This window comes from Pantherophis guttatus, chromosome 1 (assembly GCF_059756535.1).
Source record: "Pantherophis guttatus breed Tessera chromosome 1, ASM5975653v1, whole genome shotgun sequence".
Taxonomy (NCBI): Eukaryota; Metazoa; Chordata; class Lepidosauria; order Squamata; family Colubridae; genus Pantherophis; species Pantherophis guttatus.
In genome coordinates this window covers 106,609,720-106,635,289 of record NC_142063.1, presented here as the reverse complement: position 1 = coordinate 106,635,289, position 25,570 = coordinate 106,609,720, and the positions used below count along the sequence as shown (strand labels likewise).

The 25,570-nt window shown below is 39.6% G+C and overlaps 1 protein-coding gene across 1 annotated transcript in view; it reads left to right on the top strand.

Annotated features, from left to right (window-relative positions):
- Positions 1-22,138, top strand: part of MUC2 (mucin 2, oligomeric mucus/gel-forming) — a 66,087-nt gene extending 43,949 nt beyond the window's left edge. Inside the window, exons 32-48 of the mRNA XM_034418614.3 lie at positions 1,816-1,996; positions 3,359-3,606; positions 5,423-5,606; positions 6,047-6,245; positions 7,058-7,236; positions 8,285-8,354; positions 8,811-8,911; positions 9,118-9,149; positions 9,910-10,090; positions 10,677-10,781; positions 11,907-11,947; positions 13,451-13,573; positions 15,477-15,575; positions 17,010-17,138; positions 18,631-18,670; positions 20,075-20,204; positions 21,442-22,138. Coding sequence (XP_034274505.2) covers positions 1,816-1,996; positions 3,359-3,606; positions 5,423-5,606; positions 6,047-6,245; positions 7,058-7,236; positions 8,285-8,354; positions 8,811-8,911; positions 9,118-9,149; positions 9,910-10,090; positions 10,677-10,781; positions 11,907-11,947; positions 13,451-13,573; positions 15,477-15,575; positions 17,010-17,138; positions 18,631-18,670; positions 20,075-20,204; positions 21,442-21,724 — 2,325 coding nt within the window. The 3' untranslated portion in view covers positions 21,725-22,138. The remainder of the gene's footprint in view (positions 1-1,815; positions 1,997-3,358; positions 3,607-5,422; positions 5,607-6,046; positions 6,246-7,057; positions 7,237-8,284; positions 8,355-8,810; positions 8,912-9,117; positions 9,150-9,909; positions 10,091-10,676; positions 10,782-11,906; positions 11,948-13,450; positions 13,574-15,476; positions 15,576-17,009; positions 17,139-18,630; positions 18,671-20,074; positions 20,205-21,441) is intronic.
- The last annotated feature ends 3,432 nt before the right edge of the window (positions 22,139-25,570 follow it).

Genomic DNA, 25,570 nt, shown 5'->3' with positions numbered 1-25,570 from the left:
ATGTGCTAGTTGTTCCCAACTCTAGGGGGCAGTGCTCATCTCCGTTTCAAAGCCGAAGAGCCAGCGCTGTCTGAAGACGTCTCCGTGGTCATGTGGCCAGCATGACTAAACGCCAAAGGCGCACGGAACGCTGTTACCTTCCCACCAAAGATGGTTCCTATTTTTCTACTTGCATTTTTTTATGTGCTTTCGAACTGCTAGGTTGGCAGAAGCTGGGACAAGTAATGGGAGCTCACCCCGTTATGCGGCACTAGGGATTCAAACCCCTGAACTGCCAACCTTTTGATCGACAAGCTCAGCATCTTAGCCACTGAGCCACCACGTCCCTTTTAACTTTTAAGCATAGTTAAATCTTATCTAATGTCACACGCAAAGCCATCGTACCTGGTGTTATATTACCAAATACTATTGTAATGCTCTCTACATGGGGCTCCCCTCATGGGGCTCCCCTTGAGGAGCATCCGGAGGCTCTAACTGGCGCAGAGTGCGGCCGCGCGGGTGGTAATGGGAGCGACATGGCGCTCCCATGTAACACCTCTCCTGCGCGAGCTGCACTGGCTCCCAGTGGTCTTCTGGGTGCGCTTCAAGGTTTTGGTTACCACCTTTAAAGTGCTCCATGGCTTAGGACCTGGTTATTTACGGGACCGCCTACTACCACCAATAGCCTCCCACCGGCCAGTACGCTCTCATAGAGAGGGGCTCCTCCGGGTGCCGTCAGCCAAACAGTGTCGACTGGTGGCCCCTAGGGGGAGAGCCTTCTCTGTGGGGGCACCTACCATCTGGAATGAGCTCCCCCCGGAGATACGGAGGATCCCGGATTTGCGCTCCTTCCGCCGTGCTGTGAAGACCTTTTTATTCCATCAGGCGGGCTTGGCCTAATTTCTTCCCTTTTTAAATATGTAAATTTTAATCTGTTTTTAAATTACTGGGGTGTTTTAATCTGTCTGGGCCAAAATGATTTAATTTGATTTTATCTGGTTTTTAAATTTTTTGTATTTACGTATTTTATTGTTGGCTGTTCACCGCCCTGAGTCCTTCGGGAATAGGGCGGTATACAAATCAAATAAACCAAACCTAAACCTAAACCAGAACACATTAAAACAAATTCAACGTATTAGTGCATGGATGTCAAACTCAATTTCACTGAGGGCCATATCAGGGTTGTATTTGACCTCAAGAGGCTGGGGGTGGGCAGGGCCAGGTTGGGCATGGCCAGCTCAACATCACTTGTTTCGGGGGTGCCTCGGGCAGCCTGAGCTCTCTGCCAGCAAAAACAGGCTCCTGAACTCCGTTTTTGGCTGCGACAGCGTCCTACAATCTCTGCCCGCGAAAACGGAGCTCAGGAGGGCTGCATGCGGCCCTCACAAGCTCTGTTTTCAGTGGCAGAGGCACTGCAGGCCAGTCCTTTGCTGTTTCCAGAGTGGCCCCGCAGGCCAGATCTAAGCACCCTGTGTGCTGGATCTGGCCCCTGGGCCTTGAGTTTGACACCCCGATACTAGTGCATAGCTTTGAGATCCATAATTTAAATGACAACAACAAAGGCAGGTGTTGAGTGGGAATAAGAATAATAAGTGAAATGGCTTGCCTCCAGAAGTTGTGGGTGCTCCAACACGAGAGGTTTTTAAGAAGATATTGGACAACCATTTGTCTGAAATGGCTCAGGGTTTCCTGCTTGAGCAGGGGGTTGGACTAGAGGATCTCCAAACTCTCTTCCAACTCTGTTTTTCTGTTAAGTTAGTTCTTCTAATCCATTCATATATTGCATGTTTGGTCAGGATTATAAAGTGTGATACATTTTTTTCTCTGTTGTCTCAGATACCACCAGGAGAAAGTGGGGGGATATGTAATTGCACCGAGTTAATATGTGTTACGGATAACCTATGGGAGATGTACCCTATCGAGTGCAACACTCCACCAAAGCCCACATGTGCCAATGGGCTTGCTCCTATAGAAGTATTAGATGAAAATCAATGCTGCACACATTGGGAATGTGACTGTGAGTACATATATTTATATAAACAATTTTGATGTTCTCTTGAAGCTCAAGAGAACTCCTCAAGCTATTGGACTGGTGTTGTATTGCACATACTGTTATTACCTGAAAGAGCTGCTAATTCCTATAAATTGAACTTGGAGTGAAGAGATTCAGGGATCAGTTTCAGGAGAGGTTGTGATGAAAATATAAAGAAAGGCATTCTCTAAAAAAAATGCAAGAAAATACATCGATCCATGTTCAAACAACAAGAAATCAACACTTAGGCCTTTGACAGTAAGAATGTTTCCTGGTTATAGAAAATTAGCATGCAGAAACACTACCTTATTTGGTAGACAATTAAACTGAAGGAAACTAAATACTATATTAATAAGAAAGCCAGTTTGTGTAGTGCTTAAGGCACTAGGCAAGAGACTCAGAGTTCTAGTCCTGTCTGAGGCACAAAACCAGCTGAGTGACTTTGGGCCATTCATTCTCTTTCAGCCCTAGGAAGAAGGCAATGGCAACTCACTTCCAAAATCTTACCAAGAAAACTTCTGGAACTTGTCCAGGCAGTCACCCAGAATCAGCACTGACTCAAAAGCATTCTGAAATAAATAGTTAAAATAATTGAAAAAAAATACTAATGATATATTCAGATATCATTTCAAGCATGCTATTGCTGCTGGGAGGAATTTCTCATGTCATAGATGGAACAGATACAATTAGTAAAATAACATATAAAGTATCTAATTAATGAAAAAGTTTTATTTAGCATAAACTAACTGTATATATTGGCACTGCTGAATAAAACAAATAACAGTCTTTTAAAAAAGAGATGCAGATAAATTTATTCTTGTGAAAGAATACATGCAGATAGGTAAATAAATAAATGAAATTAACCTAATGAAACTTTAGATTAGTAAATCTAATCAATTCAAATAAATAAAAATGCTTTCCCCCATCCTATTCTTATTATCTAGCAATTGCTTAAAATACTGAGCAAAATCAAAATTAAAAAGTGAAAGGAAGGAAAGAACAGTTTCCAGTGGGCTTTTCCCACTGAAATGTTTCTGTCGCTCCTCGGGGATAATTCTGTACTTGAGAAGCAATGTGAGAATTTCTCTTTCTTCTGGAGAAATTTCAAAGAATTGTTCACTCAAGGTTTTTTGGCCCCCAAATTTGTCAGACAATTTCAACATCCCATTTGTGCTCATCTCTGTAAATGAGAATGACAATGCTTTATTCCAATCACAGGTTTCTTGACAATTTTTTCTAGATTTTCCAGATTAATTTATTCTCAAAATCTATTAGGAACCCCTGCCATTTCTTTTAGTTATTTATAGAAGTTCCCAGCAAATAATCAACACTATTGTCTTTCTGAAGGCTATTGCACTGGCTGGGGAGACCCACATTACATGACATTTGATGGCCTCTACTACAGTTACCAAGGTAATTGTACCTATGTCCTAATGGAAGAGATTAATCCTACCATCCACAACTTTGGAGTGTACATCGATAACTACCACTGTGATCCAGCGCAATCTGTCTCTTGCACCCGTACTCTCACCGTAAAGCATGAGTCCCAGGAAGTGCGCCTCAAAACGGTCAACCTGATTCCTTTGAAAGTAGAGGTACGTGTAGAATGGCTTACATTTCAGTACAAAATTGTAAACAATGGTTATGACTAGCAAATCTTTACTTACCTAGGTTCAACTGACAATTTACTCTACCAACCCTGCATATGACCAGTAGCAGACAGCCTCTGAGACACATATCATGCAGAGTATATTACAATACTTCTCACTGTTACTTCACAGCAACCCTTTCAATAGATAATTTACAGATTGTTCATATTAATGTTCCAATTTTATTATCTCCAGTTTCCACCTCAGGTGAAAAAACCTGAGTAAAAAAAAACCTCTTATCTTTGAGGAAGTGCTTTCCTCCATAAACTCTAATATTAATAGTGATCTTGGGTTGCTTGAGGTTCTACAATATCTATGTGGTGGAATGTCTGTGTTATTTTTGGTCAGGTAGCCATGTCCATAGTTTGGAAGGAGGGAAGTTGGTTGAAGGCAGCCACATTTTTCTCATTCTTTAAGAAGAATGGCTTTTCTCTCCTATCTCTTTCAGGCAACTCTGTGGCTTTTTCTTGTTCCTTTCACTAAATCCTTACTTGCTGGCATAATTCAGACAATGTCTACCAGGTGGCTTCATGGATTTCACTACAATAGAATTTTGAAATGCACTTTCATTTATAGCAGAGAGAGGAGGGCTGTGGAAAGGAGAATCTTAGTAATCACGGCTATAAGTCATTCACAGTTCATACCTTAATACTAGTGGTGAAATCCAAATTTTTTTACTACCGGTTCTATGGGCGTGGCTTGATAAGTGTGGCATGGCTTGGTGGGTGTGGCTTGGTGGGCACGGCAGGAGAAGGATACTGCAAAATCCCCATTCCCTCCCCACTCCTGGGAAAGGATATTGTAAAATCTCCATTCCCACCCCACTCTGGAGCCAGCCAGAGGTGGTATTTGCCAGTTCTCAAACTACTCAAAATTTCCGCTACCAGTTCTCCAGAACCTGTCAGAACCTGCTGGATTTCACCCCTGCTTAATACACCTTTAGTGCCAACTCTCTCCAATTATTCACCCAGTGTTGAGAATTTTATACCTGTTTCAGGCAAAGCAAATACACTCCCCCCCCCCAATTCTATCATTCAGTTTTAAAAAGCACATTGAGCTTCTCTCCCCGCCCCCCCAATCTCTGTTGACGAAAATCCTAATTTGACCTGATAGCCAGCCCATCTGCCCCAGAAAGAGTGAATTTACAAGACAAGGCTTCTCCCATTTCATGGATTCAAGCTGGGAAATTTCTGACATACAGTTGGATTCATACCTTGCATCAACCAGATTTACCTGTATCACCTAAGATCTTTACTCAAACTGTAACATGAATTTGTTGAAATAATAATTGAAACTGATGGGAACCACTAGTCTACCTCAGGCCGAGATGATGGCTTTAGACAACAAATGTTGCAAGTATATTTTTATTTTGTGCATTTAGTCAACTATCATGTAATTAAAAGGCTCAGTCATATTATGGGATAGATGGGCTGGCTATCAGGTCAAATTAGGATTTTCGTCAACAGAGATTTGGGGGGGGGAGAAGTTCAATGTGCTTTTTAAAACTGAATGATAGAATTGGGGGGGGAGTGTATTTGCTTTGTCTGAAACAGGTATAAGGCAGGCTAGTTTACAAAACCATGTTTTGAGGTTCCTCCAGAGTCTGTCTGTTTGTCTGCCAGCCAGCCTGCTTGCCTGTCAGCCTGCCTATATATAAAATCTTCTTAGGTATAGCATAATTAAAATATATGTTGGGGGGGGAGTATTTCATTATAACCACGGTTCCTATTTAATTATATTTTTCTGGCTCCTTGAACATTAGGTGACTGTGAATCATGTGACAGTGTGTTTACCTTATGAAAAATACAGCTTGAAGGTTTACAAGGCTGGTATAAATCATGTGGTGGAACTAACTAGATTGAAGATTAATGTAACATACAATGGCATGGCCTTCACAATCCGGATGCCCTATAGCACTTTTGCCAACAATACCCAGGGACAATGTGGTAAGAATGACTATACTTATGTTTGTAAAAATGAACACTGTAAAGTAGATGATTGCAAAACTATCTGGAACGTAGGAGGTAGACATTCTGACATAACATCCAAATGGCCAATCCTAACATATATAAATTATGTAATAATAATTTTGCATGTCATTGATTTTTTTTTTTTTTTTGCAACACTGAGGATTGTTGACATACGATATAAAAAGCAAGCATGCAAAGGAAAGTACAAAAGCTTTTGGTATTCAGCTGTGTGACTTTGTATATGGTTTTCCCCTTCTTTTTATTCTTCATATTGTTATTGTCAAGTATAAAGGTTATTGCTGACTTTTGCATATTACTGTTATTACAAATTTAGATAGCAAATTATTCTTCATCAAATAGTAGGATGGAAATGTAAGTATGAATTTTTGTGTGGTTCCTTTGTCACTCCAATTTAGGAAAATGCAACAACAATATTCACGATGATTGTATGTTACGGAATGGGACTGTTATACCTTCCTGTGAAATAATGGCAGATGACTGGATTGTTTATGATCCTGAAAAACCACATTGTGAACATATGCCCCCACCCACACCTACAAAACCCCCATCCCCACCCTGCAAACCATCTCAGTTGTGTGAGCTTCTAAAAGGAAGGTAAATAGTCTGTACATTACTTTCACATTTGATTTTTTTTTCTGATTTTAAACCATTCTATACATTTATGATTTGATTTTTCACCAGTAGCCTGCTCTGCTGAGCAATTTTATTTTAGAAAATCATAGTGTGCTTATATTTGTCATTCTGGGACCATTGATTTGTCTGTCTGTCTGTCTGTCTGTCTGTCTGTCTGTCTGTCTGTCTGTCTGTCTGTCTGTCTGTCTTGTCTGTCTGTCTATCTACCTACCTACCTACCTACTTATCTATCTATCTATCTATCTATCTATCTATCTATCTATCTATCTATCTATCTATCTATCTATATCTGCCGTTAATAACTTTCCAGTTTGATCTAGTGACATTGCCCTCATCACACCCTCAACTCATTCATGAAATGGTCTTGTTATTATCTGTCCTGAAATAAAAACAATATTTTATCTCTTAAATTGACACCATCCAACCATAATGTCATGGTGTGGATCATTCTAGAGCTTTTTGTCAGCCGTATAATGGTCACCTAACCTGTTATGGGTATCAGTAGAGGTTTATTTGGGAAGTGTTGGATCAGCAAGGTGATACAGAAAATTCTAACTCTTTGCTGCATTCTAAGTTGCCCAGAATTTTACAACTCAAACTGGATAGTTTTTAAATCTGGCCATAGAACCTTACATTACTTTCCCTGCTAGTTTAGTAAAATGTTCACTATCTTTATGTAAGGTATCTGGAGGATAAACACTTACCTTGAAGAAATGCTCCTATACCATCCATGACCTCATACTTATTATATATATATATATATATTTATCCAGTTTATTTCAGAAATGTCATCACTTTGTTGAAGTTAAAAGCTACTATGATGCCTGCGTATTTGATAGCTGCAGAATGCCCAACCAATCCATGGAATGTGCAAGTCTTCAAATTTATGCAGCAACCTGTGCAGATCAGGGGGTTTGCATTGACTGGAGAGGACATACCGAGAAAGCATGTCGTAAGTGTCTCCATTTCTAAAATTTGTCTGGAACTGAATAAAGAACTATAGGACATGCCTTTCCAAACAACCGCTCCCACTTTAGCGGGAGAACATCAATGAAATTGTGTACAGTAATTTGAAACGTCTTACTTTACTTAGGTGATTGTATTTTCTATTGCTGGAGACTATTCTTCTTTTTCTTGAAACATGGTCAATCTGTCGCTGAAAATGCTCTAGGGATAAGAAAATTGTAGAAGGTGTATCAACATTTGGAAGGTTCATGTTAACAGCAAAGAAATAGCAGATGAATGAAAAAGTGGAATGTGGAGAATGGTGACAGGTCACCCTCCATTTCTCTTTTCTTTTGCTAGCATCTCCTGGGTTCTTCCCAATATACTCAGTTACTCAGTCTCCTAATGTGGGTAGCCTATGCAGGAGAAATTAGATCACTTCATACACCAGAAGTAGCGTCCTATGTGATATGCTCATCCCATCAAGAGAAGAGAAGGTGTAAAAAAAAAAAATTGGATAGTAGAAAAAAGTGAGCTTTTTCTGTAATCATAGAGCAGAAGATAACTTTGTAATCATACTTGCAAAGGAAATCAGAAGCTTCTTTTTATTTCTTTGCATCCTTTCTCTTCATTTTTCTTTTTTCTTTCTCTCTTTCTTTATTCTCTTCATTCTGTATCATTAGTTTTTATGTTCTCTTTAAAACATTTAATTAAAAATGTATATAAAAAAGAGAGGAGGGTGGAAGAGGTCCAGGAAGGAAGAAGTATAGGCCAATTAATCTCTTTCTACCACCTTCTCCCTTCTCTTGCTTCTAAAGGCTAACAAAGTGTACCTTCCTCCTTAGCTTAATCTTATCTCCTAGTTCATGAATGAATCTTGGGTTGTTATTCATAGCACGAGCATAAAAATTATATTATTCCCCAAATGTGGTATCCAAAGGCAGTCCCAAAGAATATAAAATCTGCTAAACTTTTCCACACTTTATTTTGGAAGGTGTTATCATTCATCCATTGTATCATCTTTATCTGTATCCTCCCTCCTTTTTGTTTTCCAGCCATTGTCTGCCCATCCAATAAAGTGTACAAAGCATGTGGTCCTGCTGTAGAAGAAACTTGCAAATCAGGGTAATTCATTTTCTGACATTCCAGACTCAGAATTATTTCAATGTGATTATTTTTGCAGTTGTTTAATATAATATGCCTGTGTGTCACCTTAGATAGCAGGGCTCCTATCCTGTTAAAAGGAATCCAGAACTCAGTTTTTGAGTGAGATGAGCAGCCATATAAATGTGATAAATAAGTAAATGAAAACTCTTAAAATGCTGGATCTGTCTTAGAAAGCTGAAATATATAATCTATGAATGCATACCATACAATTTACACATTTATTGGGGCAGTCATTTAGTATAAGTAACACATCCCTTCCTGCCCTCTGAGTTGTCCTATGATTCTGGGAAGCAACACTTGACAGATACTGCACTTGTCCTTCTATATGTCCCAAAACACCTTTAATTAAAGCTGCAAGTTTTCGTTAGATATGTGAAAAAGAATTGTTGATTCATTTACCTTTTTCTGTTGTAGCTCAATAGGACAAAACCAGACAAAACAAATGGAAGGGTGCTTCTGTCCTGATGGGACAAAACTTTATGACACTGGTATAGATGTATGTGTGGAAATTTGTGGTAAGTTTGGGTTCTGACTCTTCTTTTTCTCAAACATACTTAGGATGTAGTCCAATATATGCTTGCATCTGGGAGTAAATCTCATTGAACTCAATGGAGTTTACTTCTCAGTTGGCATGTATAAAATTACATTTTTACTGTTCTTATTAATACAATTTAAATAATAGAAATTATCTTAACATTAATAGAAATATCTTTGTTTTTAGGATGTGTTGGACCAGACAATATTCCCAGAAAGGTAAGCAACATGTCTGTTTTTTATGCATGAGTTTGACAATGAACTCTATATTTTCTGCAATAGGTTTGCTTTATGATAGAATTCTGACTTTTTTCCCTATCAACTGTATTTTACATTATACTTTCATCTACTTGCAGAGGTTATCCATGCTAATAAAGCTATGTGATAAAGAATTGGAGGAGGGTAGCTTGATCAGGGATGCACAGACCTTTGCTTAGCAGAAAGTCACTGTCTTCTATGAAAGTCACTAGTATTATATGAGTGGCAAGACTTTGAAACAATCAAACAAACAAAAAATCTATTGATGATGACAGCTATGGTAATAATATATTAAGGTTTATTATAAATCTTACAGGAATTTCAATGAGTCAACAATTATGATTATTATATTACTAAACTCAAGATGGTGGTGGCAATTGTATGCAATTTATATGTTGCCCAAAGTCACCTTGGGTAGCGAGATAGGTGGTATATAAATTTAGTAAATAAATAAATAAATCAAAACTCCAGCCCTTTTTATGTGCATCATGTATAAAAAGGTTCTGAGCTTCTGTCAAGTGAATGGAGCTGCCATTTTTAGTTCTTTACCTGCCAATGCCCCCTATTCAATGAGTTGAGTAATCCCTTTGGTTAACTCCTAGAAATTCCTGTAACATTTATGATAGTCCTTCAATGGTGCGTATAGGGGAGATCAGGTTTATGCTGCTTAATATTCTATAGGTTCTTACACTATTAACCAGTTACTCTTTCTCATTGACAGTATGGGGAGACCTTTCAGTTTGACTGCAAAGACTGTATTTGCCTGGAGGGTGGAAATGGCATTATCTGTGAACCCCAAAAGTGTCCAGTACCAGATCATGAAGTACAGTGTGAAGGAGAAGGATATCAAAAGATCACCCAAATTAATCCTGATGACAAATGCTGTTCAGATACTGTGTGTGGTGAGTATGTCCATGTGGGTACCATATGTCAATGACAGTGATACTGTATGATCTATACTCTGTACATTTAGCAATTGCAATAGCACTTAGACTTATATACTGCTTCATAGTGCTTTACAGCCCTCTCTAAGCAGTTTACAGAGTCAGCATATTGCTCCCAATAATCTGGGGCCTAATTTTACCAACCTCAGAAGGATGGAAGGCTGAGTCAAGCCTGAGCCTCTCAGATTCAAACTCCTGGAGTGAGCAGTAAGTTAGCCTGCAGTACTACATTCTAACCATTGGGCCACCATTTATTTTTTAGTGTCATCTCTCTCAGGCAATCAGGCTTGAATCTCTCAGTATAGAAAATATAAGTGTATTTCAAGTGATGTGCATTTGTGATCCAACTCATTTATAAAGCATTATTACAAAGTAAGCTAACTTAATAAGATTTTCTCATTACAGTTTTTTCAATCTATAGGAGAGTCTGTAAACTTAAAGAATTTCTAAGAGTACAGTTGCTTTATTCTGCAATAGATTATGCTTAGAAGAAAAAGGATAATTTGCCAGTGTAGAAGTTGATTTTTTCTTTTCTCCATCATAGTGTGCAACACCTCTCAATGTTCAACCAAGCCTCCTCAGTGTGATCCAGGCTTCATAGCTGTTGCAAACACCACTGAAGAACGCTGTTGTCCTTCTTATCAATGCAGTAAGTCTCTTTTAACTAACTTTGGAAGGATGAATATATGACTTTGGAAAATTCAGCTTGAGACTTTGATCCTAAATGTTAGAATTATGTCCAGTTATTATCAATGGAAATTGATTCCACAAAATATTTATTTTATCACCTAACGCTTATCAGCTGAAAGCAAATCAAATTTAGAGTACAGGTACTTTGCAATGAACTGCATAATATCCTGCTCACAGATTTTTTAAAAATTCCTTCCATATCTATAAATTTGTCTTTTTTCTTGCCCATCTGTAAAATATACCTAATTTATACATCCTTGTTTTTAATGCATTAATTTGAGCAATACATAATAGAGATCTATAATCCCTATCCACCTTGAGTTCATGTAAACTTCAGTAGAACATTCTATGGAGGTGACTGATAATTAGGAATGAAGATCTTGGTTCACTTAAGGTAAAGTTAAAGGTTCCCCTTGCACATATGTGCTAGTCGTTCCTGACTTTAGGGGGCGGTGCTCATCTCCGTTTCAAAGCCAAACAGCCAGCGCTGTCCGAAGACATCTCTGTGGTCATATGGCCAGCATGACTAAACGCCAAAGGCGCACAGAACACTGTTACCTTCCCACCAAAGGTGGTCCCTATTTTTCTACTTGCATTTTTTACGTGCTTTCGAACTGCTAGGTTGGTAGAAGCTGGGACAAGTAACGGGAGCTCACCCCATTACGTGGCACTAGGGATACGAACTGCTGAACTGCCAACCTTTTGATCGACAAGCTCAGCATCTTAGCCACTGAGCCACCACATCCCTGGTTCACTTACATTTCCCCAAATCTCTCACCACTGGCCATGTTGGGATCTATGGTGGTTTTAAAACAAACTATTTGGGTAACTATAGATTCTACATCCATAAGGTACTGCACAGTTCAGAGTTGTTTAGATAAATAAGTAAATAAGTAAGTAAATAAATAGCAATATCTTCAGTAGGCATCAGTGAATGCCATAATTGGGGAGAAAAGATGAGAAAATGTGTTGTTACTTTACTTAAAATTACATAGTAGAGAAAGTATATCAACAATAATATAGTTACTTTTAAGCAAAGTGCCTAAAGTACTGACAAAGATTTTTAAACAATTATTTTCTCTAGATCCTAAAAATGTGTGTGTGAAGGATGGTAATGAATATAAGGTAAAGTTTTCCTTTCTTCTTAAGAGGGATTTTTTTTTAAAAAATAATCAAACTCATAGCCTACCTTTTTATCAGAGTTGCAACTCTAGAAGGCTTATTTATAAAGGTAAATAACAAGAATGAGTTATAACTGAAAGTTAGTGAACATCATGTCAGGGAAAATAGCAAAACCAAGAAAAGAGTTGTAGAAGACTTAGGGAACATGCCTACTGTATACACCCTCACCCAAGGCATTCTGGGATAACCAGGATTCCAACACATAGTCACTTAACCTGCTTTTAGAACCAACCCACTTATCCAGTTGTGTTACTGCACTTAGGTCTTTCAGGACACACAAAGTACATATCTAGTTAGAAATAAGTTCTATTGATACTATAGAAAACCCTATGCTTGTTTATAAGTGAACAGGTCCCATTGAGCTCAGCAGTATTTGTTTCTGTCTAGACCAAGACTTGTGGGTCTGTGGCCCACAGACTGGAAAAGTCTCCTCAACAGATTATGCTGGAACTATTGTGTTGGCCAGTTGGGAGAAGTTGCAGTTGTGCAGTGTTGTTATCAAGTATATACTGTTTGCTAGTTTAGCAGTAAGCTGACCCAAACCATCTCTGGCTTTGGGATGGAGGGTAAAGAAACAGTGAGAAACTCTTGTCTCCAAGGCAAAAGTTGATTGACTGTAGCTAGGAAGCACAGTATGCTTTAAAGTGAGACATACGATTCTGCAGACTCAAATGGCTGATCAGAGCAATGTTTTCAACCATGCTGGACTGTGCAAGTGACAAAAAAAGAGGAAGAGTAATGAAGAGCTGGGTTAGCAAAAGGGCATATCTAAGCCCCATTAGGAAGTTGTAGAAATAAAGCAGAGGATATGGCTGTAGTGTTGCCACGACTGATTTGTGATGAGAAGTGGGAGGACAGTCACGAGAATGGGATTGAGAAGCCTTCAAAGATGTTGTTCAGGAATCCTCATTTCTTGCCTAAACATGCATTATGAAAAAAATAAAAAGAGGCAAAAGCATAAAAGGATTAATAGTAAGGGGATATCAGCCTTCTGGGTAAACCAGATAGGAAACATGATTAAATGAGTTAATTCTACTTTAATTGTAAGGCTACATTAACAGACTCATGCAAATCTGAAGTACAAACTACTAGCTGAATTTTTGACCGTCCGATTAATTAAGTTTCTTTTTTTGACTGTTAAGCCACTAAGGGCTCTTCTTGCCTCTCTTGTCTGATCATTTCCTAGGCAATATCTCTTTTCCCATCCTGAAGGCCATTCTCGAATACCATTATAAGGGAATAGTAAAGTAGACAAATAGCAAGAATAGAAATAAAGAGTTAGAGGCTTAAAAATCCATGTAATAAATTCTAGAATTGCAGCAAATTCTCTAATCCCCAGTGGCCTTTCTCATATCAGAGTTTCAATGATTTTGTAACAAGTATATTGCATCAGATCTGCTTTATCTTATTCTTTGCTAATGGATGAATCCCCTTGCTTTGTTCCAGCCTGGTTCAGAAGTCTTAGGAAGCCGGTGCGAACAGTGTAAATGCACAAATGAACAAAACACCACCACTCTTCTGAATATCATAGAGTGTAAGACTATCCCATGTAACGTGAAGTGCCAGGAGGTAAGTAGTTCCACTTATATAAGCAGACAAAGCAATATGTGGGAAAACAAGAGGACAAGCAGGATTGTGGAAGAACTGTTCCCTGTAACCTAATGTTGTGACATTCCCAAATTTGAGGACAAGCTTCACTCTTAAGATAGAGTGAAGTAGCCATTTCTGACAGTAGAAATGCTCAACTGAGAACAGCAGATATAGCAGAATAGATGTCTTCCCATCCATGCTAGCACATTGTCCCCAGATGGATTGAAAGCTGTCATTCTGCAGCCAATATTCAAGCAAGATTTTTTTCCCCCTACAACGATCAATTTACGCATACAACTGGAATAGAGAGATTTTCATCCTTTGCCTTTAGCAGGAAAAGTATCTTGGGTCAACCATAAAGAACAAAATATCATTAAGAAAGGAAAAAAACCCAAGGTGGAAAAAAAAAGCCAAAACAGTTTTTTAAAAAGAGAATTGAACATTGTGGATAGGCCCCAAATGCTGAGAAGGAGGAAGTAGAAATCTTGGTAGTAAAGTGGTTGAATGGAAGATGGAAGGCAAGTAGAAGTTGTATGACAATCTCATCAATCATATTATTGCGATCACTTGGAATTACAGGAATTGCAGCCCCAAATATCTAGAATTAGGATTTTAAATTAAACAATAGCTGGTTCTAATAATAATTTGTGACAATGAGTACATTTGGGGACAGACTGGCTCAGGGACACTGTGCCTTCTTTGTGACTTCTTTCACCCAAGAACTGAACTAGAGCTTGTCTTAGCAGAAGCTCCCTGCCATACCCAGCAGTGCCAAGGAACCTCAAGCTGCTTTGCCAGGAACCCAATCCCTTTAGTCTCAATGCCCAGCCACATATATAGAAATTTTGGGCAAAGCAGAAGTGTGTCTAATAGGAGCTTGCCCAGGGGTGAAAACTACTTACCTTCCTTATTGGTTCGGAAATGCACATGCCGCGCGTGCGTGCTTGCTTTGCTTGCTCATGTGCGTGTCACATGCACACGCAGACCCTCTGTGCATGTGCAAAACCTTCTCTGCATGCGCAGAGGGTAAAAAATGCATTACTTCCTGGTTAAAACCAGGAAGTAATGACACCTGGGCGGGTGGGCAGAGCCTCGCGCCTCCATCGCTACCGGTTCTCCTAACCACTTGCCACAATCACTACCAGATCATTTGATCTAGTCCAAACAGGGAGCATTTCACCCCTGGGCTTGCCTATCACTGCCCTGAAACAGAAATGTCATGTCATTCCATACCCATCTTGCTGGCTGCTCTTTCATGGGCTGCCCAACCCAACCAGGATTATAGATCTTGTTGAAACCACCAGAGCTTCATATTAACCTAATAACTTCAAGGCTACAGCATCAAAGATAAGCCCAGAATTTACCTGGGCCTCTTTGGCCCAAATGCAAAAACCCCATAACACCCTACAGAAAAGCACCAGAGAGGCTCCCTTGCTGGTAAGAATCGCATGTGGCATGGTATCCATGGAGCACAAGTTCGCTGAAAATTCCACCCTTTGGGGAAAAATCTACCCAGGTAGGAGACGTCTTCTGATCTCAGAGGACTAGTTGATCTCCCTTGATTAGCCCTGTATTTCTGCCTTTTATGATATTCTTAGGCAAAGATATTGAGAAAATAAGTCACTATCTGCTTCCCAGGCTGGAGGTAGCTTGACCTGCTCTATTTCTGCCAGTCTTGAAGGCACAGCAGAGCAACTGAATAACCAGTTGGCATTAATGGATCATTCTAGTTAGATAAACGCTCCATCTGGAGGGACCACATTGCCTACCTCAGCACAAAAGAAAGGATGGCTGTCTGGAATTTGAATAGGGATCCTTGGTTTTATTAAATCGTTTTAAAATCCTATTTGAACATCACAGTTCCGTATCTCTTTCTCTGTAGGGCTATACTCCTATTCGACACCCTGGTGACTGCTGTCCAACATGCGTGCAGACAAGCTGTGTTATAAGAACAATAGAAAATGACATTGTCATCTTAAAAGTAAGTTTATTTTTTTTTCATAATTATCTTCAGGTAGTAATGCTTTTCTTGGCATTGCTACAGGCTAGAATGTGGAAAAATGTGGGGGGAAATTGAAAATTTGTCACTGCATCAGCACCTTCTCATGATTTTCCTTAATCCACTATCCTTACAATATCTAGGCATCTGTGTGAAATTTCTCCAGAGGATATGCATTCAGATGAAGCACAAATGAAATTAAAAAAAAACAACAACAACTAATGCACTCCCATTGAATTTATAGTTGTTATAATACAGAATGAATGAAAAAGTGATATAAGAAATAACTATGGGCATATTCATATCTATTTTTTCCACTTGTAAGAAATGGGTTTTCACATATTCATATCTATTTTTTTCCAATTTATTTTGTCTAGTTCACTATTGTAGATTGAGGGGATGAGGTCCTGAGTGGGTTGTTCAATTGTGCCTACAAGCATCAGCAGGGTTAGTCTTAATGGAAATTGCAAGAAAAATAATGGAGACTCGAGGCACACAAATCTCAATAAAATAAGGGTGAGGGAAATTGAGTAACAGTTAGAATGGAAATAAGAAAATGAATGTAGCTTATAAATCAGAAGTTGAAAAACTTCATTCCTTTACATATTTTTTAATTTCTCTAATTTTCTCCGCATTCCATCCTTCTGCTACTGACAAAGGAGCTTCCTTGCTTGGTTTCTTCTCTGCACTCTTTCTAGAGTCTCAATGCCTTTTTTCTGTCATGGCAACCAAAACTGGATGCAATATTCCAAGTGTGGCCTTACCAAGGCATTATAAAATGGTATTAACACTTCATGTGATCTTGATTCTATCCCTCTGTTAATGCAGCCTAGGACTGCATTGGCTTTCTTGGCAGCTGCAGCCCACTGCTGGCTCATATTTAAGTGATTGTCCACTAGGACTCCGAGATCCTTCTCACAGTTAATACTATTGAGCCAGTTACACCTTTTCTATACCTGTGCGTTTGGTTTTTCTTGCTTAAATGTAGAACCTTACTTTACTCACCACTGAATTTCATTTTGCTAGATAGGCCCCAATGTTCAAGTCACTCTAGATCCTTCTGTATCTTGAGTCGATCTTCTAGATTGTTGATTATTCCTGCCAGCTTGGTATTGTCTGCAAATTTAATGAGTTCCCCCTCTACCTCTTCATCTCACAGCCGTATTGCTTTGGCCCTCCACACCAGTCCCAGTTTTTCATGTGGCCCTTGGGAAAATTAATTGCCCACCCCTGTTCTATAGCCTCTCACGTCTCAAGTATGAGTGGCACAATTGGTGGGGAAAGGATTGATCATGTTAGTTAATTTTCATTAAGAGGATGCTTCTATTGAATTTCTACTCTGCTCTTTGTGAGAAGAAAGGTTTTTAACAAATAGGAATCTATTTAGTCCTGAATTTATTTCCTTCTTCCAAACAGCCTGGTGAAAGTCGGAATGATCCCAAAGACAACTGTACTATTTACAGCTGTACGATGATTCATAGGCAGCTGATTTCTTCTACGTCTGTGATTAAGTGCCCAATATTTGATGAGAATAGATGCCAATCTGTGAGTGAAAAGTTGAACCTATACATATGATGTTGTGAAAAAAAACCATTTATTTGTTTCAGATTGAATAGGGTAGAAGCAAGAGCTGAATCAAGTAGATTTTATGTGGCTTGCTGGAACAATGTAGCAATTCATACTGAAAAATAAGCAAACAAACAAAGATGGTTCAGGACAGAAAAGTTTATCATTTAAATACAACAATTAATTATTCTTAAACATGTTTTATTCACATTGAGATAACACAGCACAACCCATAAGGTGAAAGGTCAGAGGTTTCAAGAGTTCATTCCCAGAAGTTCTCTGAGTTTATACTTTCTGGCCTGCCCTTTGGTAGGGGAGTGACTAGTAGCTTCTCCTGTCACTACATCTCCAGCCTTGGCAACTTTAAGACTTATGGACTTCAACTCCCAGAATTCCCCAGCCAGCTTTGCTGGGAGTTGAAGTCCACAAGTTGCCAAGGTTGGAGACCTCTGTTCCAGAGAGTCTCTCATCTGGTATGTTCAGCCCAGTATGTAAGATAAGACACTCAGCACCTATAATCGCCAGTGAAAGGAGAAAAATGAGATGGAAAATGAAATAATTCTTCTAGAATTTTAGTATAAAAGTATGTAATGAAAGGTTTTAAGCCTTTCTTCCCCTTTGAGAAACAGTTCCATCTCACAAGAGATAAACAACATTAAACTTTGGGGTATTTTTTTTTAAGAAGAAAACTATAGATGTTCTTTTAAAGTTTAAATAAATGCAATGGTATGTGGGAATGACCTTGGGAGATAGGAGAAACTCCCACAGCCTAGGCAGAGGGTCTTCAAGTCATTCCCACATATTACCACAATGCCCCAAACATTTTTCAATGCTGATGATGTTGAAAGAAATAGATATATTTTGAACAGAAAAATATCAACTGACAATGTAATATTATACCAAAAGGATATTATTGTTGTTGTTGTTGTTGCTGCTGCTGCTGCTGCTGTTTTTGTTTTTGTTGTTATTATTATTATTATTATTATTATTTAAAGAACATTAAAAGTTCTGAAATATTTCAGACAGATATCATCCACTTCTGCTGTTCAAAAATGGATCATGAGCTGTTCTGGTGACAAGACAACTGAGCAATGTGGATATGTTCTTAGGCTGCAGGGTAATCCCAGTAGGATCCATACAGAATAGACAAATACAAACACATGTTTGTAGTTCCAGTATGGAAGGAAGTAATTCTTCCTTCAAATAACTTATGCAGTAAAAGGAATCAGCAGCATGCTCATGTTTAAGATTAGCATATTTTTCTCACTTGTTCTTCATGTAAGAAATAAGATGGAGGGAAAGATGGTTCTCTTCCCTACCTGTCCCATGCAATATCATAAACTACAAATCCCAAAATTCCTAGGAATCATGGTGGGTATTACATTGCAGAACATCAGAGCAATTATTTCAATACAATTTGCAGTTCTAGTAGGTGGTTATACATATTGATGTGTTATTATTTTGTTTGCAGGGCACCATTGTACTCTTGCCTAATGGCTGTTGTAAGACATGTAAGTATTATAAAACTATAAACACTTCCATTCTAAGGAATTAGTCGGTATATAATGAGGAAGGGGGAGCGGCGATTAATTTATATCAATCAATATTTATTTGAGATAGGTTCATCCATTTGTACTCTAGCAAATTATTGCTTTCCTATTGAAGAAAAGGAATACTTTGATGAAATACAAGTGATGCTCATTCTATTGATGCTCTACGTATACATATTTGCTTGATTAATGAACCATGTTAAAAAGAACAATTAGCAAACATGAAAATATCCCTAGTTGTATTTGTGTGATTTAAAGAATGATTGGCTCTAGATAATAAAAGTTTATAGAGCTTTGTTCCTGGGAACATGGTCCCTTCAACGAAACTAAACTGAAAGGTTTGCAAATGTTGCAATATGGCATTCTTAAATGATAGGTTTATTAAGGATTTCCCTTAATTTTCCGTGATGTTTTGGAAGAGATGAAAATCCCACTAAAATGTTAAGGAAACAGAAAGTTTTCCTAGTTCCTTCCAGGAACATGCCTGGAAGAAAGGAAGCGATTATCTACCTGCTAGATTATAAAACTGTACACCTGGCAGAGGAAATGGGATAAGTTCTTATTTTAACAGAATCAAACTATTTTTTTTCAGTGAGCTTGGTGATTGGATAGCAATGTATGGATACTAGGCTAATGATGCTCATTAATATAATTTTTGGTTTAGTTATTTATGCAGTTGTTTTAACTTTTTTTTTTTTTTTAGTAATGTGGCATTTGTGTTCAGATAATGCACAGAAAAATTATCTTTCTTTATTTGTTTATATCTTTTTATATCTTTCCAACTTAAAACTAATGGAAGCACCCCCATTTGTACTCTATTGAAAAATTCTATGCAAAAATCAACTTTCAAAAAAGACTCACTCGTTTCATTGGAAAGGTTGATAATGTTTTTTTCTTTTTTAAAATTTGATTTATATGCCGCCCTTCTCCGGAGACTCAGGGCGGCTTACAATGCGTTAAGCAATAGCCTTCATACTTTTGTATATTTATACAAAGTCAGCTTATTGCCCCCACAAACTGGGTCCTCATTTAACCTACCTTAGAAAGGATGGAAGGCTGAGTCAACCTCGAGCCTGGTAAGATTCGAACCTGCAGTAATTGCAGGCAGCTGTGTTAATAACAGGGTGCTTTAAACCACTGTACTACCAAGGTTTAATTTTCCTATCTAAAATATCTGGTTTTGAAAATTTCATGGGCATTCTTTCCCATTCAGATAACCAACCAAATTACATTTAATAGGTATTTGACACAAATTTTGGAGAGAAAATTATTGACTATGCTGAACACTCCATCCAGGAGAGCAAAAAGCTTGAGCAAAAATGCTTGTATTTGAATGACAGTCTTTTTATTCCTCTTGTTTGATAGGTATATTGAAGCCAGATACCCCATCGTGCTCTCCCTCTCAAACAATGGACTACATCAATTACAATGGCTGCCGTTCAGAGGAACTAGTCCCTGTGACTCAGTGTGAAGGAAGATGTGGAACTTTTTCAGTGTACGTAAAATGCTGAAATCCACCGATATGCTTGTGTGCAAGACAATGCCAGATTTCTAACTTTGTTCAAAGTTATTAAATTATCTCTTTTTAAATTCCAAGCTATGAAAGACCATGCAATGATAGAGTTGGGAAACAAATGATTTTGATAAATGAAATAGGATAATGAATGGTTTCCACTTGGAAGAATGATAGGCAAATGGATTATAATAGGCAAATTCCTGATTAATCTATTATTATGGGGAATTGAAAACCTTGAAAGTATTAAACTGAATTGTAGGGAATAATCTTTAGGGCTGTTGCCAAAGATGCAATTTGGTTTTCCTTGGAAAAGCAAGTCGAAGATATGGATTGTAGGGAAAAAAATAAAAATAAAAATTCAGATATTTAAAAAAATGGATGACGTTGAGTGTGTTTGAACTGAGATCTTCCTCCTAAGAAACAATCTTAAATATTAGTTGTCAATATAACCTCTATTGTTATATGAATTACATTAATTATTTTATAATAATATGGACTATTTAAAGATTCTATCCTCTCATTGGACCTTCCAAATTAACAAAGATCAATTTTGGAAGATTTATTAGAGGAGAATTTACAAGACTTTGGGACGAAGATGTCTTCTCAGAGAAGATGCTTCTGCTAGAATTTCTCACTGTCCTTTTTCCTTAACCTCAGTCTCTTGACTCAGCCCACCTTTTCAGTAGAATCATCTGCTATTTGGAGGAACATTTTCATAAAGTCTTATTGTCCTTGGGAAAAAGAAAAGATAAAGCAGTCATCTTCCATATATCCACTTCAATGGGTGAATTTCTGGATCCAACCCTCTGTGGCCATATTTTCTGATGGGTTTTTAAAAATGGTGTTGCTATTGGTAGGAATATAATAAGGTAATCTTGTGGAGTAGGCCAAATAGTGAATATATAGTAGATTCAACTAATTTCCCCCAAGCTCAGCCAGACTTGGGTTACTCTGGTTCTTTTAATTCTCCTAAACAAAAAAGCTTGGGTTTTTCTGCCTTAATTTTAAAAGATGGCACAATATTTGAAGGACATTATACCTTGGCTGCATATTATGGAGGACATAGTTTAAGTTCCTGGAAAATAAGCAGTGGAAATTTTTCTTCTCTTATGGTAGACGTTCTGTAATATCACATCCCCGATCTTCAACAAAAGCACCCTCTTTAAAGAAAGATGAGCAAATGTAACTCTTTCTTCATTTTGCATTATAAAAACAGATACTCTCCCGAAGCTAATTCCATGACGCATAAGTGCAGCTGCTGCAGAGAGTCAAAGATAGCCAAGAAAGAAATCATGCTGCTGTGTCCTGATGGGATCAAAAAGAAACACAGGTACATCCATGTAGAACGCTGCGAGTGCCTGAACACTGGATGTGGTGGCCAGCAAGGCTCCTCAGAAGAATACAGCGAGAACAAACAAAACACCACGCAGCTGCCCCAGGAAGAGAAGGCATTGGAACGGGTCAGGAAAGCTCTGAGGGCTATCGGGAACAGAAATTAAAAGAAGGAAAGCTTTGGAATGAAATAAGATAACTGCTGACACACAGTGAAGAAATATACTGTGACTACTATTATAATCGACCACTTTGCCTTATTTTCTAGGGATGTCGAACCTTGGAAACTTTAAGACTTGTGGACTTTACCTCTCAGAATTTTGCTGACTGGGGAATTCTGGGAGTTGAAGTCCACAAGTCTTCAAAGTTGCCAAAGTTGGACACTCCTTTTTCTACAGCCTTCTCAGTCTGTCCCCATCCCCTTTGACTGTCCTTTACTGTGCTCACTTATTTATTTGCACTAAAAAGAAAAATATTTTCTTCTAAATATATATATATATAAAAATGAAGGATGGATTGTATGACTTGGACTTTTGAATCAGTTTCTTTTGCTTTGGTTAATTAAAGGCATATTTCAAAAACGAGGTCTCCATTTCTGGTTTTGTTGACATGTTTTTGAGTTTCTTAAATCTTGTGCTTCTACTCTTATAAAATTTATGCTTCAGAAGAAATGCTGCTGATCTATGAGGGAAATGCCAGTAACTTGCTGAGTTTCCAGAGGAGTTTTGCTGGATTTTTTCATGGTCTTATTGAAGTCCACTGAACTATAAACACTTACATGCACATGGCAGATGATATTATCCAAGACTGTTTTTGAGTCCATCTGATTGCCTGTGTTCCAAATAAGTGGTACAGTACAATCTCAGATGATATGCCCAAGACTCATATTTCCTTCCAAACTAACTTCTTTTTGATTCCTATATACGTCTGTTGAGAATTGTGTTGACTGTGCTGCCAAAAGCAAAGAGCAATGCTGAAAAGTCAATAGAAAAAGTTGAAGAGAGGATGGAGAAAGTGCACATACTTTCAAGTCCATTTGTTCTAATACCATGCAAACTTTTATCGTTGCTTTATGTACAATTTGATTTTCAAATTGAAATGATCATTTCAGATTTTTCTAAGTCCTGCATACTGTAATTTTTACCACTACAGGGAAGTCTTTGACTTCACAGATTAAAAAAGATCTGTCCCATTTTTAATAGTACATACATGAGATTGTGTCTTCTCCGTCATGTACTTTTTCCATGTATGTCACAGATTTCAATAGAATTATATTTTCAGTATACTGTATATTTTCATATATTTTTCTATTGAAAATATTATTATTATATTATTATAATTTTATTTCTATACCGCCCTTCTCCTGCGGGACTCAAGGCGGTGTACAGCCAAGATAAAATATTGCATATAAAATTTAAAAACAATTTAAAAAACAATTAAATAATTTCGGCCCAAGATATTAAAAACAACCCAATTAAAACCAAATTCAATTAAAACTGAGAGGATGGGATCAAGCCAGCCCAGCTAGATGGAATAGGTGTGTTTTCAGGGCCCGACGAAAAGTTTGGAGGTCTGATATTGTGTGTATCTCAGGGGGTAGGTCATTCCAGAGGGTGGGTGCTGCCACAGAGAAGGCTCTCCCCCTGGGGGTCACCAGCGGACACTGTCTGGCCGACGGCACTCTGAGGAGGCCCTCTCTGTGTGAGCGAACTGGTCGGTTGGAGGCTATTGGCGGCAGAAGGCGGTCTCGCAGATAACCCGGCCCTAAGCCATGGAGCGCTTTAAAGGTGGTCACCAACACCTTGAAGCGCACCCGGAAGACCACAGGAAGCCAGTGCAGTTCACGCAGGAGAGGTGTCATATGTGAGCGCCCCGTTGCTCCCATAATCCCCTGCGCGGCCACATTCTGGACTAACTGTAGCCTCCGGGTGCACCCCAAGGGGAGTCCCATGTAGAGAGCATTGCAGTAGTCCAGGCGGGAAGTGACGAGTGCTTGAGTGACCATGCGTAGGGAGTCCCGATCCAGAAAGGGGCGCAACTGGCGTATCAGGCGAACCTGATAAAAAGCCCCCCTGGCCACGGCCGTCATGTGCTCTTCTAAAGACAGCCATGGATCCAGGAGGACGCCTAAGTTGCGAGCCCTCTCCGTGGGGGCCAGTGATTCGCCCCCAATAGCCAGCGATGGCACCAGCTGGCTATATCGGGACGCCGGAAGCCACAGCCACTCGGTCTTGGAAGGTTGAGTTGGAGCCTGTTTCTCCCCATCCAGGCCCGCACAGCCTCCAGACATTGGGACATCACTTCAAGGGCATCGTTGGGGTGGCCTGGAGTGGAGATGTACAGCTGATATCGTCAGCGTACTAATGGAACTCCACCCCAAAGCCACGGATGATCTCACCCAGCGGCTTTACATAAATGTTGAACAGAAGGGGCGAGAGGACCGACCCTTGTGGCACCCCACACGCAAGGCGCCTCGGGGTTGACCGCTGCCCCCTGTCAACACAGATTGCGACCGGTCAGAGAGGTAGGAGGAGAACCACCACAGAACGGTGCCCCCCACCCCCAGCCCCTTCAACCGGTGCAACATGATACCATGGTCGATGGTATCAAAAGCCGCTGAGAGATCTAACAGGACTAGGATAGAGGAGCAACCCCTATCCCGAGCCCTCCAGAGATCATCCACCAACGCGAACAATGCCGTTTCCGTGCTGTACCCAGGTCAGAAGCTGGACTGGAGCGGGTCTAGATAGACAGCTTCATCCAGGTACCGGGGAAGCTGCAGCACCACCACACTCTCAACAACCTTCGCAACAAAGCAAAGGTTGGAGACTGGATGATAGTTAGCCAATACAGCCGGATCCAGAGAGGGCTTCTTGAGGAGGGGCCTCACCACCGCTTCTTTCAAAGCGGCCGGCAGGACCCCCTCACTCAAAGAAGCGTTAACAATCCTCTGGAGCCAGCCTCATGTAACCTCCCGGGAAGCCAGTACCAACCAGGAGGGACACGGGTCCAATAAACATGTGGTCGCGTTCAGCCGTCCCAGGATCCTGTCCACGTCCTCGGGAGCCACAGGATCGAATTCCTCCCAGATAACACTCTCAAGACTTGCCTCAGTCATCCCGTCCGGACTTACCCAGTCAGAGGCCAGGCCTTCCCGAATCTGAGCGATCTTGTCATACAGATACTGCACAAAATCCTCAGCTCGACCCTGCAAGGGATCATCCCGCGCTTCCAGATGGAGGAGGGAGCGGGTCACCCTAAACAGGGCGGCTGGGCGATTATCTGATGACGCGATAAGAGCGGCAAAATAACTAGATTTCGCCGCTTTTATCACCACTAGGTAGGTCTTAATATGAGACCTCACCAGTGTTCGGTCGGATTCGGAACGGCTGGTCCTCCAACTACTCTCCAGGCGTCTTTTCTTTTGAAATATTTTCAATAGAAAAATATTTTCAGCACTGCAGGCTATAAGCCAGTTTGATCGTACTATCAATTTTCTGTGAAAGGATTTAAAACTCCCCATTTATTAAGTCAATTAACTGGAAACTCCCCATTCTCTTCTACATGTCCATATTTCAGGGGTTTTGTGTGTGTGTGTGTGTGTGTGTGTGTGTGTGTGTGTGTGTGTGTGTGTTGTAAACTGCCCCAAATCTTTTGGGAGATGGCCATCTGCCAAATGAATAAATAAGTGTGGTGTGTGTGTATGTGTGTGTGAGAAAAAGAGAGAGAGAGAGAGAGAGAGAGAGAGAGAGAGAGAGAGAGAGAGAGAGAGAGAGAGAGGGAGAGGGAGAGAGAGGGAGGAGAGAGAGAGACGGAATCAAGAGTGGGTTCTACTTACTTTTACTACCGGTACGCAACAGGGCCATGTGTGTGCTTGCTTCGCTCGGGTGACATCGGGGTCGGTGGGTGGAGCCTACCACTGGTTTTACTACTGGTTCTATAGAACCGGTGCAAACCAGGGGCAACCCACCATTGGAGAGAATGAGTTAAATTTTACTCCTGGTTCTGCTGTC